This window comes from Vulpes lagopus, chromosome 8, assembly GCF_018345385.1.
Source record: "Vulpes lagopus strain Blue_001 chromosome 8, ASM1834538v1, whole genome shotgun sequence".
Lineage (NCBI taxonomy): Eukaryota > Metazoa > Chordata > Mammalia > Carnivora > Canidae > Vulpes > Vulpes lagopus.
The window spans coordinates 91,346,734-91,360,761 of record NC_054831.1 but is presented as its reverse complement, the minus strand read 5'-3'; the positions used below and the strand labels follow the sequence as shown (position 1 = coordinate 91,360,761).

Below are 14,028 nucleotides of genomic sequence, written 5' to 3'. Positions count from 1 at the left end.
TTATGTTGAGTATATGTTATAATGCATATACTGTATTAGGAGAGCAATCTAAGTATCGATTTTTCAAGTTTCAGCTATATTGAGGTTATATGATCAAAATATTTTTACAAGGTGAGACATCCTAAAGGTTAACATCATTGGCTTAAAACAGACCACTTATTAAACATGGCCTTCTGAAGCAATGTGCCTCTTACTTCACATCCACATCCTTAATAACTAGTAAATCCCAGATTCACTTGGCCAAGACTTTTCTTGACTTTGAGTATTTGAGCTTAAGCTCAAAAGTTCCTTTTATGAATTTGACATATTGAGGCATGTCATCCATACTTACAGGGAAACTAAATGTCACTTACTTAATCTACCTTTGAATTTGTACAGTCAGTACATGGAGTACTTAGTGGATGAACACCAAATTCCCAGGATATCTCCATCCATAACAAGAATGAATCAAGAAATCACTTGTGATTTCTAGATTTTTTTTTATTTTTCCCAGAACATTCCAACAAGAACACCCCTCTCCCCTGCAAAAAAAAACACCCACTAGATGATTCCAACCCAGTAGACACACGTTTCCCATTTTCAGAGGCTGCAGGTGAGAACAAGGGTCTGAGAATAGTCAAAGACAGTTTGCTATGCCTTTCAAGTGATTAAATGAAAAGAATAAGGTTTGGGGGAGTAGTATTTTTTAATACTTAAATATAAAGTAATTTGGAGTTTGGGAAAACAAAAAAGTTGTGTTTTGGGAGAATATGAGTATTTTCAGAGCCACTTAATCTTCAAGTGTAAAAAAAGGATTCTAATGAGGAAGACAATATATTTCCTGATTGGAAAGCTCTCCGATCCACATAGATTATCAGGAAAAGTTGTAGGATATTTTTACTTTAAAAACATGTTAAGTAGCAGGGTGCCTGGGTGGCTCAATTGGTTAAGCGGCCAACTCTTGGTTTCCATTCAGTTCATGATCTCAGGCTCGTGAAATCGAGTCCCGCACCCAGTGCAAAGTCTGTTTGAGATTCTTTCCTCTCCCTCTTTCTCCCCCTCTGCGGCTCCCCCTGCCCTGTCTTTCTCTCTCTCTCTGTCTCTCTCTCTCTCTCTCCCCCTCTCAAATAAATAAAATCTTTTTAAAAATATGTAAGTAGCAAACCTAAAAATTACCAATATTACAAAACACAAACTTATTTTAAATAAAAATGTGTAATGTTCAGGGGAAAGTCAACTCTGTCATTGAGAGGGAAAAAAATAACTATAAAGAAACATGTACCTATTCAACATCTGAAAAGTTCTTCATTTGTTTTCCAGGACCGAGAAAAGCTCATCCGAAGGAGAAAACATAGAAGAAGTTCTAAGCCAATTAAGGTAATGGGAAAACTAGGTTATCAGGCTTTTGCCACAAATTCAGCCAGAGAGGTGAGGCTTGCCAAGGAATCTTCCTGCAAAGATGTGATAAATCAGATGTTCCCAAAGTGCAGCAAACCATGGGATTTATTTGCTAGAAGAAAATCTCTTCTCTTGACAGTTCTTAGAAGTCCAAAAATGATTGTGTTATGGATTTTAACCTTTATTATTTGCTTTAATATGACCTTATCTGAGTGAATAAGGCACTAGGCTTGATGTAGAGGCATTATCTGACAAGCTGGAGAGTCACACTCTAAGAACATTCAGGAGATACACATTATTTAATGCCTCCCAGTGAACAATGTTAGTGTCTCATATCCACCCTATAATTATTAGTATATTTTTATTATTCACTTTGACAGTATTATTGATAGTGGTTTGATTTTATTATTCCATTATTCACTTTGATACTACTACTGATAATGATTGTTAATAGTCCTCTTATAATCCAATTAATTTGCCAGTTTGGGTTTTTTTTTCAAGTACATTTTTTTTTTTTTTAAAACCAAATAGGTATTTGAATAGCAAATGGGGTATTTTTTTTTTAATTTTTTATTTATGATAGTCACAGAGAGCGAGAGAGAGGCAGAGACACAGGCAGAGGGAGAAGCAGGCTCCATGCACCGGAAGCCCGATGTGGGATTCGATCCCGGGTCTCCAGGATCGCGCCCCGGGCCAAAGGCAGGCGCCAAACCGCTGCGCCACCCAGGGATCCCTCAAGTACATTTTTTAATTTGGATATGGGATTGGATGATGAGACTTAGAATTTGATAATCCCAGATAGGTGACTGGACTTTAAGTATTTTGATTATATTTTAAATAGTGGAAAGAGCAAATAACATAAACTCATCATGGCATAAAATGTAATATAAAAGAGGCTTCAGGGATGCCTGGGTGGCTCAGCGGTTGAGCATCTGCCTTTGGCTCAGGGCATGATCCTAGGGTCCTAGAATCGAGTCCCACATGGGGCTCCCCAGCAGGGAGCCTACTTCTCCCTCTGCCTATGTCTCTGCCTCTGTGTGTGTATGTCTCTCATGAATGAATGAATGAATGAATGAATGAATAAATAAATAAATAAATAAATAAATAAATCTTTTAAAAAGATAAATAAATAAAAATAAAAGAGGCTCCAGTGTTTTCTGTGATGAGACTCAAATGTTAATGAATATTCCTAAAAACATCAGAGGTGAAATAATGTGGGACACACTTTTATTGGAATTATTGTTTCATGCCCAGGGTTTTTATTTCATCCAAGAAACACTAAAGGATCCCTCTCTTCTGTGTCCATTTGTACATGTGCCAGTTGATGGTGCCTTGATGGTATGTTGACTTTCGTCGCTTATGGTTGTGTCAGTAAATATGTGCTTTCTCTCCCCTAGAGGCCTGTTCTGGACCCATTTATCGGCTATGATGAGGACTCCATGGACTCAGAGACATCATCCATGGCCTCATTTAGAACAGACCGAACACCAGCTACTCCTGATGATGACTTGGATGAAGTAAGCTTTTCCACTTCACTAGTCTTTTGTGATATCATCACCAAGCCTTTTCTTTAAGGTGGAGGAAAAGCATTGCACTTCTTATATCCTTTGTGAACTACACAAAATGATCACAGCATTGTGATCCATTTTGACTTTGGAAAACAGCTTCACTTGCATCACATAACCCTTTTAGTAACTTATCTAAAGTGCTGTTCTGTAACTTAAAAACTTTTTTCAGCCTAAAAAGTCGCTCTCCCAAATTCTTCATCTAGGGAAGGTGTGAACCAGGGAATAAGCTTAAAAAAACAAGCTTCTAGATACAGTTGAGGACAGGGTTTGGCCAAGTGTGCTCTGTAGACTGCCGTTATCAGAATCAGCTACAGAGTGGTTCAATCATCATAGGAATTCCTTGCTCTACCACACAACACTTGAATAAGGATCTTAAGGGTAGATCTGCATTTTTCACAAAACTCCCTCTGAAGTTTGAGACCTAAAGCTGTAAAACTATGTTTTTACAGTTTATCTCTGGAAGAGATTGTTGGATATGGATGTATTGAAATAATTGAGACTAAAACTATCATTTCCTCCTATTTGAATCCAAAAGCTGGTTCTAAGTTCTTCTCATGTGGATCCAAAATAGACTGTAATCCAAGCCCAAAAGAGCAATCATCAGAAATGTATAAATAAGCAAATGCTTCTTCTTAAGAAATATTAAGTATTCCTGCAATGTTTGTCTTGAAGGTACGACAGTGTTTGTGTCTATATACATACTTCAAAATTAAGAATAAAATCATGGGGCACCTGGGTGGCTCAGTTGGTTAAGCCTCCGCCTCTTGATTTCGGCTCAGGTCCCAATTTCAGTGTCTTGAGATTAAGCTCCATCTCAGGCCCTGGGCTGGGCCTGAAGCCTTTCGGGATTCTCTCCCTCCCTCTCCTTTTGCCCTTCCCCCCACACTAAAGGAATAAAATCACACCGAATCCAAAATCAAACAGACATTTACTTCTCTTTATAAAGTGGGCAAGCAAATGTTAGTATTTCATGATGAACACAGGGCCTGAACATAATTATTTTTTGGCCTTTTTTGTAACCTCAAGAGTTTAGCAGCTGAAGAATCTGAGCTACGATTTCGACAATTAACAAAAGAATACCAGGCCCTCCAAAGAGCATATGCCCTCCTGCAGGAGCAGACTGGAGGTATCATCGATGCTGAAAGAGAAGCCAAGGTCAGTATACATCTGGGGAGAGTGCTCTGAATTGGCTTGCAGCAGTCACAACATAAAAGTATCATGGACATGAAAATATCAACAGGATAGCTTTCCCTGCATCCTTCTCTCCGCTGTGGCTTTTGAACTGTTTTATCTTTTATGTCAACAAACCTTGGATCTAGAGACATTAGAACCAACTTAGATTGATGCTTTTGTTCCTTTAAAGATAGTAGTTCTTGTTCTTGTTATTTGAAAACTTATATTTTCAAAGCTAGACAATATTGAATTTTGATAATCCTTTTTTTTAGATTCTTGCTTAAAAAAAAATACTTTTGTGGTTAGCCACTTTCTTTTCTTAGTTAATAAGTGCACAGCATCACACTGACAACTTCCAAAGAATTTTCATTGACAATATCTCATTTAATTTTTATGGCAGTACCTAAGGCAAGTGTTTTATCAAAGAGGAATTTGAGGCTCTGAAAGGCTAATTGAGTTGCCCAAGATCACACAGCTAATAAATGGAAAACTTGGATTCCATCTAAAATCTTAGTGGATCACATATGCTTTTCCATTACATCAAAATTGCCTCTCATAAGCTTATTTTTTTTTTTTAAAATGCATACACAAACAATAGTAATACTTGAAATTTATTGACTACTTGATGTGTTGCAGGCATGTTGTAAGCACTTTATATACATCATCTCTTGCAATCCTAAACAACTCTATGAGTTAGATGCTATTATTAGCTATGTCCTTTTTATAGGAGAGGAGATAATAGCTTAGTAGGAGTTAAATGTAGATGAGCTAAGTTGAAACCAGGATATGTAGCTCAGTTAAATAAAAGCAAGAATATGAACCTAGTGTTTCTGAATTCTCAGTCATAACCACCATACCATAGCTGCCTCATAGATTAATTTATGTAAAGCAGGAAGGGGTGTGCCCACCCAGTGATTTTATCCTACTTCGAGTTGAGAGGGTTTGTGGCATGCTGAGGAATGTTGTAGGGACTATTGTTAGTTGTTTAGTGGGACAGGATAGATATTATAGTTATGTATTTTAAAATGGTAACATATACATACATACACATGTTTATACATAAATGAATAAACGTTTCTTAAAAAACACTGTGATTTAGAATAGATAGGCAGGCAATCATTAGAAAGGGATGCATGTATGTTCCTTCGTGGTTATGCCCTAATATGTAATAGTTGTGGTTTTCATGATCAGTGTGTCCTAAGCATTCTCACGAAGATAGGATTAGCTAATTAAGATAATGGCATGCATCTTGTTTTTTGAAGAGGTGATGATGTAGAAACCAGTTTTTTTTTTTAATTTTTATTTATTTATTATAGTCACAGAGAGAGAGAGAGGCAGAGACATAGGCAGAGGGAGAGAAGCAGGCTCCATGCACCGGGAGCCCGACGTGGGATTCGATCCCGGGTCTCCAGGATCGCGCCCTGGGCCAAAGGCAGGCGCCAAACTGCTGCGCCACCCAGGGATCCCCAGTTTTTTTTTTTAAACCAGTTCTTTCTCTCATCTCATCCTCTCTAAATAAAGGTTTAGCATAATTTCTGGCCATGAAAGTAAAAAAAAAGAAATAAAACACCTTAATCGATTCTCAGCAAAATAGGCTAAAATAAATCAAGATGTTAGAAAAAGAACAATAGAGTAAATTCAGAGGAAGTAGAATACAAAAATAAGTGTGCCTGGGTGGCTTTTATGTCAACATAAAAGATAAGCATCTGACTCTTGATTTCACCTTAGGTCTTGATCTCAGGGGTACGAGATCGAGCCCTGCATTGGGCTCTGCACTCAGTACAGAGTCTGCTTAAGATTCTCTCTCTCCCTCTCCTTCTGCCCCCATCCTCACTCACTTGAGCTCTCTAAATAAATAAATAAAATATTTTTTTAAAAAAGAAATGCAAACCTAGGTAATATAGATGAAAGAGCATCAATGAAAACAAAAGATATAATCATTTTGACACGAGAAAAATAGATTATACTTAATGCTCATTTAAGGTTAAAATAATTCTTAGCAAAATTAAGCTTGGAATTTTTTTTGACCTGATAAAGGTAAATATAATCTTCAATAGTCCAAAGATATATTCTCCTCCTGGTGAAGAATAAGAAAAGGAGGGACACCTGGCTGGCTCAGTCAGAGCATGCAACTCTTGATCTCAGGGTCGTGAATTCAAGCCCCACATTGGGTATAGAGATTACTTTTAAGAAAGAAAGAAACAGGGGGCAGGGGGCACCTCGGTGACTCAGCTGTTTAAGCATCCAACTCTTGATTTCAGCTCAGATCATGTTGGCAGGATTCTGAGATCAAGCTCCACGTCGGGCTTCTCAGAAGGGAGTCTGCTTGAGGTCCAATCTCTCCCTCTCCCTCCGCCCCCCCCCTCCAAAAGGGGAGGGGGGAGGAAAGAATGCCAGCCATTGCTGACTTTATTTCACATTATACTAAAGAACCTGTCCAGATCATACAACAAGAAAAAAAGTATGTGTTTGGGCAAAAAACAAACAAACAAAAACCAGTAATTTTTCACAGAAAATAAGGTCTTATGTAGGGAGAATACAAGAGAATCTGAGAACAAACAAAGTAAGGTCGCTCCACAGAAGATCAGCATCCAAAAATGCTGATATACAGACGCACACACACACATCATATACATACATACATAGGTACATACGTACATCTAGATCTAGATTTAGATTTAGGGCACCAAGTTGGGTCTGAAAGAATGGCAGGTTTGGGGAGAGGCAAAATGAGAGAAGGCTTTCCAGAAGAGGAATTTGTTCAAATAAAGCAAGAAGTGAAGGGTTACAAAGCATATTTAGGAAATAAGGAGATCACCAGCAGATCAGGGGTGAACTTTGTTGATAAGTAATGGGGTAAAGTTTGCAAATATAATGGGAGTTCTCATATCTTACTTAAAGAGTTTGAATTTTAACCTGATGGTAAAGGAAACCACTGAAAGTTTTAAAGTTTTAAGCAAGAATTCAAATGCAAACAATAGTTTTAAAAGCTTCTTCGATCATAGAAAAAAGGTTTTTTTCTCACTTGTTGAGTTCTAATCAAGGTACATGAGGGGAGGAAAAATACTGAGTTACCTTTTACTTACTGAGTTCTGGAATTTTTATTTCACTAGGCTCAAGAACAGCTCCAAGCCGAGGTGCTAAGGTATAAAGCCAAAATTGAAGATCTGGAAGCGACTCTGGCTCAGAAAGGGCAGGTAGGCATTTGGTTGCTAGCACTTCTGCAGATGCAGATGATTCGATCTATCCTTCCTCTAGACCACCCTGTGCATGGGCCGCACCCAGGACACGGCTTGGCTCTCCACAGTGACCTTTCTCAAACTGTGTCAGAATGTTCAACTGTGTGTTTCTGTCCCTGGTGTTTTTCTGGCCAGAGTGTGAACCCAGCTATAGCACGAATGAGGTTGGCAAGAGAGACAATGCCAGAGGAAGAGGAGCCCTGTACAAATAGCTAGAGTGGTCATAAGCTGCTGAGACAAAGGCCCACCCCTCAAGCTGCGTTCTTTGCCTCTATGCTACATTTATGGTTCTGCATTTTAATGTTTTCCATCCATATGTATCTAGCCTGTGTGCATTCTGACCCTTTTCACTTTTTGCCTGTGTGGTCACTTCTGAGTCCCCGGAAGGCTGGTCCTGGATTATTCAGACTGAAAAAGTTAGGGATAGCGAGTGTCAATGAAAAGGGGGTGAAATTTTCCTGGCAACTTTGGCCCCGATGTCTCTGAATAAAGGAGCTGACGGGTGGGTGTCATTTACCAGCCATTGGCAGGCCAACAAACTGGGTGAGAGAAGACAGCTCTGGCCAAGCGGTTTGAGGACACATGCTCTTTCGTGCCACTCTGAAATGCTGACTGCGCGATATTCTTTGTCAAACAGGACTCACACTGGGTAGAAGATAAACAACTTTTCATTAAGAGAAACCAGGAGCTTTTAGAAAAGGTATGTTGGGCGCAACACCCTAGTGGGGCAGAGGAGAAAATGATGAGAGATCCAGGAGCAGCAGGGGGGCCTCTCAGGAGTGGCACAGGGGCTCGGGGAAGGGTAGGCTTTTCCGGCACCGCGCTGTCCTCTGCTGCGTGCTCAACCGCATCCCTGTCACCCCCATCACCATCAGTGGCACGTGTGCATGGCTCTGCGCTGGCGTTGTGCCGACTTGAGAGGATGTGATCCCTGAAGCCTATTGATATGTTAACCATATATATATATACTGTGTATGTACTGTACATATATATATATATATATACACACCCACACGTGCACACATCCTATGTGGTTGTCCATCTACAAAAAGCACACTATGAATAGGACTTGTTATTTTGTGTAAGTCAGTGACAGTACGATTCCAAGACCACGCTGCAAACTAGCATAGACTGTGTTCTCACTTTTAATCATTTTGCTAATCGTGGTTATTTATATACATACATATACATATATATATATACATATACATATATATTCTTTTTTAATGGGAGGACTTTTTAAAAAATTCATCCAGGGCACAAAGCAGCATGTCCACGAGGTCGTTCACCAACTCAGGAGGTAAAAGCATGGTTTAGGCCCAATAGATATAATTATTTTGGTTATCTGAACATAGGCTTTTGAAATACAACAGAGATCATTTTAAGTTTAAAGGTGGTTCTCCAAAAAAATACAAATAAATAAAATAAATAAAGGTGGCTTTCCCTTTAGTATTTACCTTCCATAAATGTAGTGAAAAGATTACAAAATAAACTATTCTTGAATAAAAGACTTTGAAGGCCCATTAGAATAAGGGAAACAAGTTTGTAAGTTCATCCAGAGCTTGTGTTGAAATTATTTTAGGATTATTTCTACCAATATTCACTAGCCTTGGCAAATCAGAAATTAACCACAACCCTTCTGTAAGCACGAGAAGGGAAAGAAGATGCTGGTCTTCTTTCCCCTCCGGTCTAACAAAGTCCTTTTCCTACCTCACTTCTGAATGACCAGAGACAGAGCAGATGTATGGAAGGTGTGTGGGTTTTCCAGGATTGAGGACTGGTCCTCTCAGAGAGGTGAGGGGTCCCTATAAGGAAACTTCATCACACATTGGTCCTGGTCAGTGAATTGCAACCTTTGAGCCACTGGTCTAAATACCAGTGTTAACTGCCAGAACCGAAATCTCCCCAAATATCTCATCTCTGATCCGAATTCAGAGGGTAGGTAGTAGAACCTCTTTTGTGATCGAAGTCAACTTCTAAAAACTTATGAAAGTTTGCTTGACCACAAATAATCTAAATCTAAGTGTAAAAAAAGCTTGACTACATTCATTAATGCTATTGATATTTCACTATTTCCCCATTTTTATTTTCCTATAATTTTTCTATATCATAAGGCTATGAGAAAAAGAGGTTTTTAGTAGTCTTAGAGATGACCAGCAATAATTATTACTACCTTTATCACCTAAAAACTAATTCCCATTACTTCGTCTGTCTGATTTCATTTGGTCTTGATTTCTAAAGGGGAATTTAGGGTCTCAGGCTTTTATGAGTTAAAGAAAACCACAGCAACAATAAGGCTTAACATCCTACTTCAAGTGGATATTCAAGTATACCCAGACTTGGGAAAGTAAGATTCATCCTATGATGAAAAGTCCCTGGGTTTGTTTCTAAATTCAAGATTTTAAATAGTTCCTGCGCATATGGCCCACCCACACAGCTAATATCCCAAGGCAACCCCAAACCTATTACAGATCATGAAAATTTTCTGATCTCTTGTAGACATGGGCCTGTCTTATAGGGTGAGGCATGCTTTACATGTTATTCTATGTTTCATCAGGGTATAGGAAAAATTTTATAGGAAAATAAAGGGAAAAGGTGTCATTTCTCAATGGATAGACAAAGAAAGCCTCTTCTGGTAGGGGTTATAAGAGTTCTGTGTTCAAGGAAAAGTAGGAGTTCCTCACATAGAAAAGGAAATAAGGGAGCCCCTTTTAGGCAGAGAGATGAACAAAGACACAGCTCCTGGCAGTAAGTTCACAGGATAGATGTGGGGTTCTAGATTCTTGTGTGCATATTATCACATGTGAGTGTGTGTGTGTATGTGTGTGTGTGTGTAGAGATGACCATGAGAATATTTTAGGCTGGAAAACTAGGTACTGACCAGAGTATTAAGGTTTTTGAATTCTATATTGATGAGCTTGGCTTTATTCTGTGGGTAACTGAAACTCAGGGAAGTCTTGTATATGATCAGAATTGTTTATTTAAAATTTTTCTGACCATTTTTAACTCCAGAAACAAGAGGTGCTATCTCCTCTATGTACACCATTAAATGTAGTTGCCAGGACACTGTCTCTGATCCCCAGCAAGGGCCTAATGAGTACTCTCAGATTCACTACTCAGAGGGTCCCAGACATTATCTCAATGAATGCAAGTGTCTTGTAGAATTTTCCTCTATGACACAAAAAAGTCAACCAAAGAAAAACTAGAAGGAAAGCCTAGGATTTACTTTATTCACATCTACTTGGGATTTTTTTCATGGTCTAGATGATTTATTCACCAGCTAAATGAGTGTTCTCCGTGCTTGCTTTGCTAAATTTTAGATGGTTTTTGCAATGTTCACCTAACTTGAGGATTTACTTTATTAGATAGAAAAACAGGAGGCAGAAAATCACCGGTTACAACAGGAACTGCAAGATGCCCGAGACCAGAATGAGCTGCTGGAGTTTCGAAACCTAGAGCTAGAAGTAAGGAGATGATGATAATAATGACAATAAAAATAATCATAACAATTAACGTGCACTGAACACATCCTATGTGTGAGTTGCTGAGTTAAGCATTTCAGATGCATACTCTCATTCAACCTCACAACCATAATCAAGATATTATAGATAAGGCAACTGAGATTGAATAAATTGTCCAAGACCTGGGACCATAAGTGGTAAAGCACTGATGAAAGTCAGAATTGTCTACTCATATACTATATTTTTCAACACTATTGCCTTTAAGAACAAGACTAATGAGTAATTTTTAAATAATTTTAATTATAGATTTTTTTTTAATTATAGATTTTAAACTTCAGTATTTCATAGCTTTTAAATAATCATTTCCATCCTTCATTGAATTCTGACTCATAAAAATGTTACCTGAAGGATTACATGCAAAAATGTTTTGTTAGACACTTGAATTTGTGAGTAAACTTTTTAACCTATAATGCATTTATGCCAAAAAAATAGGAAGCAGGGTAATTTGTTTTAGGAAATACCTTGGCTAACCTGGCCAAATTTCAGTCTTTTTTTTTTTTAAGTAAAACATATCAATCAAATCAGATTTTGATTATGATACAGAATCTGGCTTGGGGGGGGCTCCTGGCTGGCTCAGTCAATAGACCATGTGACTCTTGATCTCAGGATCATGAGTCCAAGCCCCATGCTGGGTGTAGAGATTACTTAAAAGAATTTTTTTTTTTAAAGGGTGCCTAGGTGGCTCAGTTCATTAAGCATTGACTTGATTTAAACTCAGGTCATGATCTCAGGTTTGTAAAATCAAGCCCCATGTTCAGCTCTGTGCTAGAGGTGGAGCCTGCTTAAGATGCTCTCTCTGCCCACCCCCTACACTTCCCTCTCTAAGAAAATTAAAATTAAAAAGCCTGACTTCTTTGTGGCACCTGGCAGGCTCGGTCAGAAGAGTGTGTGATTCTTGATATGTGGGTCGTGAGTTCTAGCCCCAGTTCGGGGGTAGAGATTACTTAAATAAATACATTTTTAAAAAGAATCTGGCTTAGGGTCTGCTTGAAAGTATGTTGATAAGTAAAGACAAGAAAATTTCCTATTTGAGAGCTCTGTTATTTTGCCAGGAGTTTCTTTTTGAGGGTTTTTTCAAATTAGATATGGATAGAGTTAGCAGTTGGTATTCCTCAATGAGGAAGAGTGAAGTCTTTTTTAGTGGTCCACATATCTTCATCATAAAGCTTAAGTAGATTGAATATGCAAAAGGCTGTTAGCTGTCATGAAACTTCATGGCCAAAAGACCGTTCTCTATGACACCTGAAAGCTCTAAATATTCATATAGTTTAAATGGGAACTTCACTTCCTCCATTTCTCTGATCAAAAAATTTACACGACTGAATGACACCATCTATAAATTCTTCTACTAAACCTCTTAGTTAATCAGTCAGTTGTTTTCCATTAAATTTAAGCATGAACATCTTGAGTTTGATTTTTTTTTTTTTTGCCACATGACATTGATAAACTACTGCAATAGTATAAAGAGAGAATGCAGACAACTGGTTTAGTGTTTAGTCAGTTGTTGCTTTTTTTTTTTAATTCCCATATATTCTTCACTGTATTTCAAGGAAAGAGAGAGACGATCCCCTCCATTTAATCTACAAATTCACCCATTCTCAGATGGTGTGAGTGCTCTACAGATCTACTGTATGAAAGAAGGTGTAAAGGTAGGCAGATATTCAATTTTTTATGTTTGTACAAAGTACAAAAACTGGGAAATGGAAAAGGGGAGGTTGTTCATCACTTTTGTCTTTCAATCACCAGATGTCATTTTGATGCATCTATGTAGAAACTGAAAATAGTCAAATCTGGAGGCCTGGGTGGCTCAGTCAGTAGAATGTGCCACTCTTGATCTCAGGGTCATGAGTTTGAGCCCCATGTTGGGCGTTGGGGACTAGTTAAAGATTTTTATTTTTTAATTTATAAAAAAAAGATGTGTGACAGATGTATGAATGGTAACAGCAGAGAACACAGGAAATCATGATTATTTAGAATAGAACAGGGTAAAGAATGAGACAGATTCAAAATACTAAAATAATTACCCTAATTATCTAAGGGAAATATTAAACAAATTCAGTACTTTGAGAAACACATTTCAAGTACACTAGATAAAAAAGTATTTGTCGAGTCCCTTTGTTTGGGTGTCCTAAGTGCTCTGGGATTCATAATCTTGGAATTTTGGTGTTAGAAGAGACCTTGAAATCATCTGATCCACCATCTCTTTTGATATGTTTAATTTAGAGATTTCTCTTTTGGAAGGACTGATGATTTATAACATGTTGTTCATTTAGATAAAACTGTAACTATCTTTAGGGATATTAGGATACATTTTAAACATTAAGGTAAAAAAAAAATAAACATTAAGGTCAAATGGAGGTGGCTCCATCTCCTGGAAAATACACTGTCCTTCCATGTAATGAAATCAGGTGGTGAATATCTATCCCAGAGGGAAAGCTGGGAAGCCTCCTGCTATTCCTGGTCTCTCCTTGACCTTGTGCATGGCCCTTCCTGCTCCCACTCTGAGCTGCCAGATGATACCTGCTTTCGTTGCCTTCTCTCTACCTATGAAACTGAGCTAGACCTCCCCCTTCCTGATGGCAGGGGTACCATGTACTGCTATCTGGATGTAAGTAAGAGGAGAGAGTCATACTAATGAAGTAAAATGGGAGGAGAGGTAGTAAAATTGTGCTTCCTTGTTTTCCATCCTAAACCTCTTTCATGGTATTCAAACTTCTGTCCTTCCTAAGCTGCACAAAAATTTGTAAACCAGAGCAGTTTGTTGGGGCTTTTTATTCAGCTCTAATTAAATGAAAAGAACTGTACTTTGTCTTTTCCTTTTTCTTAGGTCACAAACAACCTACTCTGGTGGATGAAATTTATCTGCAGGGGAACTTTTTCAAATGGAGTTCAGTTGCTTCAAACTGACTCAAGAAATATAGTTAAAATGAGCTGTTTTCCCATAGCATGAAATAAATGCAAAAAAAAAAAAAAGAGGAATACATTAAAGTTTTCTGTGTGGCAGTCAAAATCTCAACCAGGTCAAAATTCCATTAATTAGAATGAAATTGGTTGATTATATTTATTACCTGTTACTTTTATTTATACCTAAAATTTATCCTAATTTAAAAAAAAGCAATTATAAGAAACAAATTTAATGAAAGAATTCCA

At 37.9% G+C, this 14,028-nt stretch overlaps 1 protein-coding gene across 7 annotated transcripts in view; it reads left to right on the top strand.

Moving 5' to 3' along the window:
* The window catches only part of JAKMIP2 (janus kinase and microtubule interacting protein 2), a 176,400-nt gene that overhangs the window by 125,170 nt on the left and 37,202 nt on the right, over positions 1-14,028 (top strand). For 5 of the 7 annotated variants that reach the window (XR_005989628.1, XM_041768250.1, XM_041768249.1 and 2 more), the window contains 7 exons: positions 1,300-1,356; positions 2,775-2,894; positions 3,972-4,100; positions 7,232-7,315; positions 7,995-8,057; positions 10,723-10,821; positions 12,429-12,527. Coding sequence is in view for 6 of the 7 variants with exons in the window: in XM_041768250.1 (XP_041624184.1) it covers positions 1,300-1,356; positions 2,775-2,894; positions 3,972-4,100; positions 7,232-7,315; positions 7,995-8,057; positions 10,723-10,821; positions 12,429-12,527 (651 nt within the window). In the remaining variant the exon portion in view is untranslated. The remainder of the gene's footprint in view (positions 1-1,299; positions 1,357-2,774; positions 2,895-3,971; positions 4,101-7,231; positions 7,316-7,994; positions 8,058-10,722; positions 10,822-12,428; positions 12,528-14,028) is intronic. The other 2 variants (XM_041768252.1, XM_041768253.1) reach the window with 2 other exon arrangements.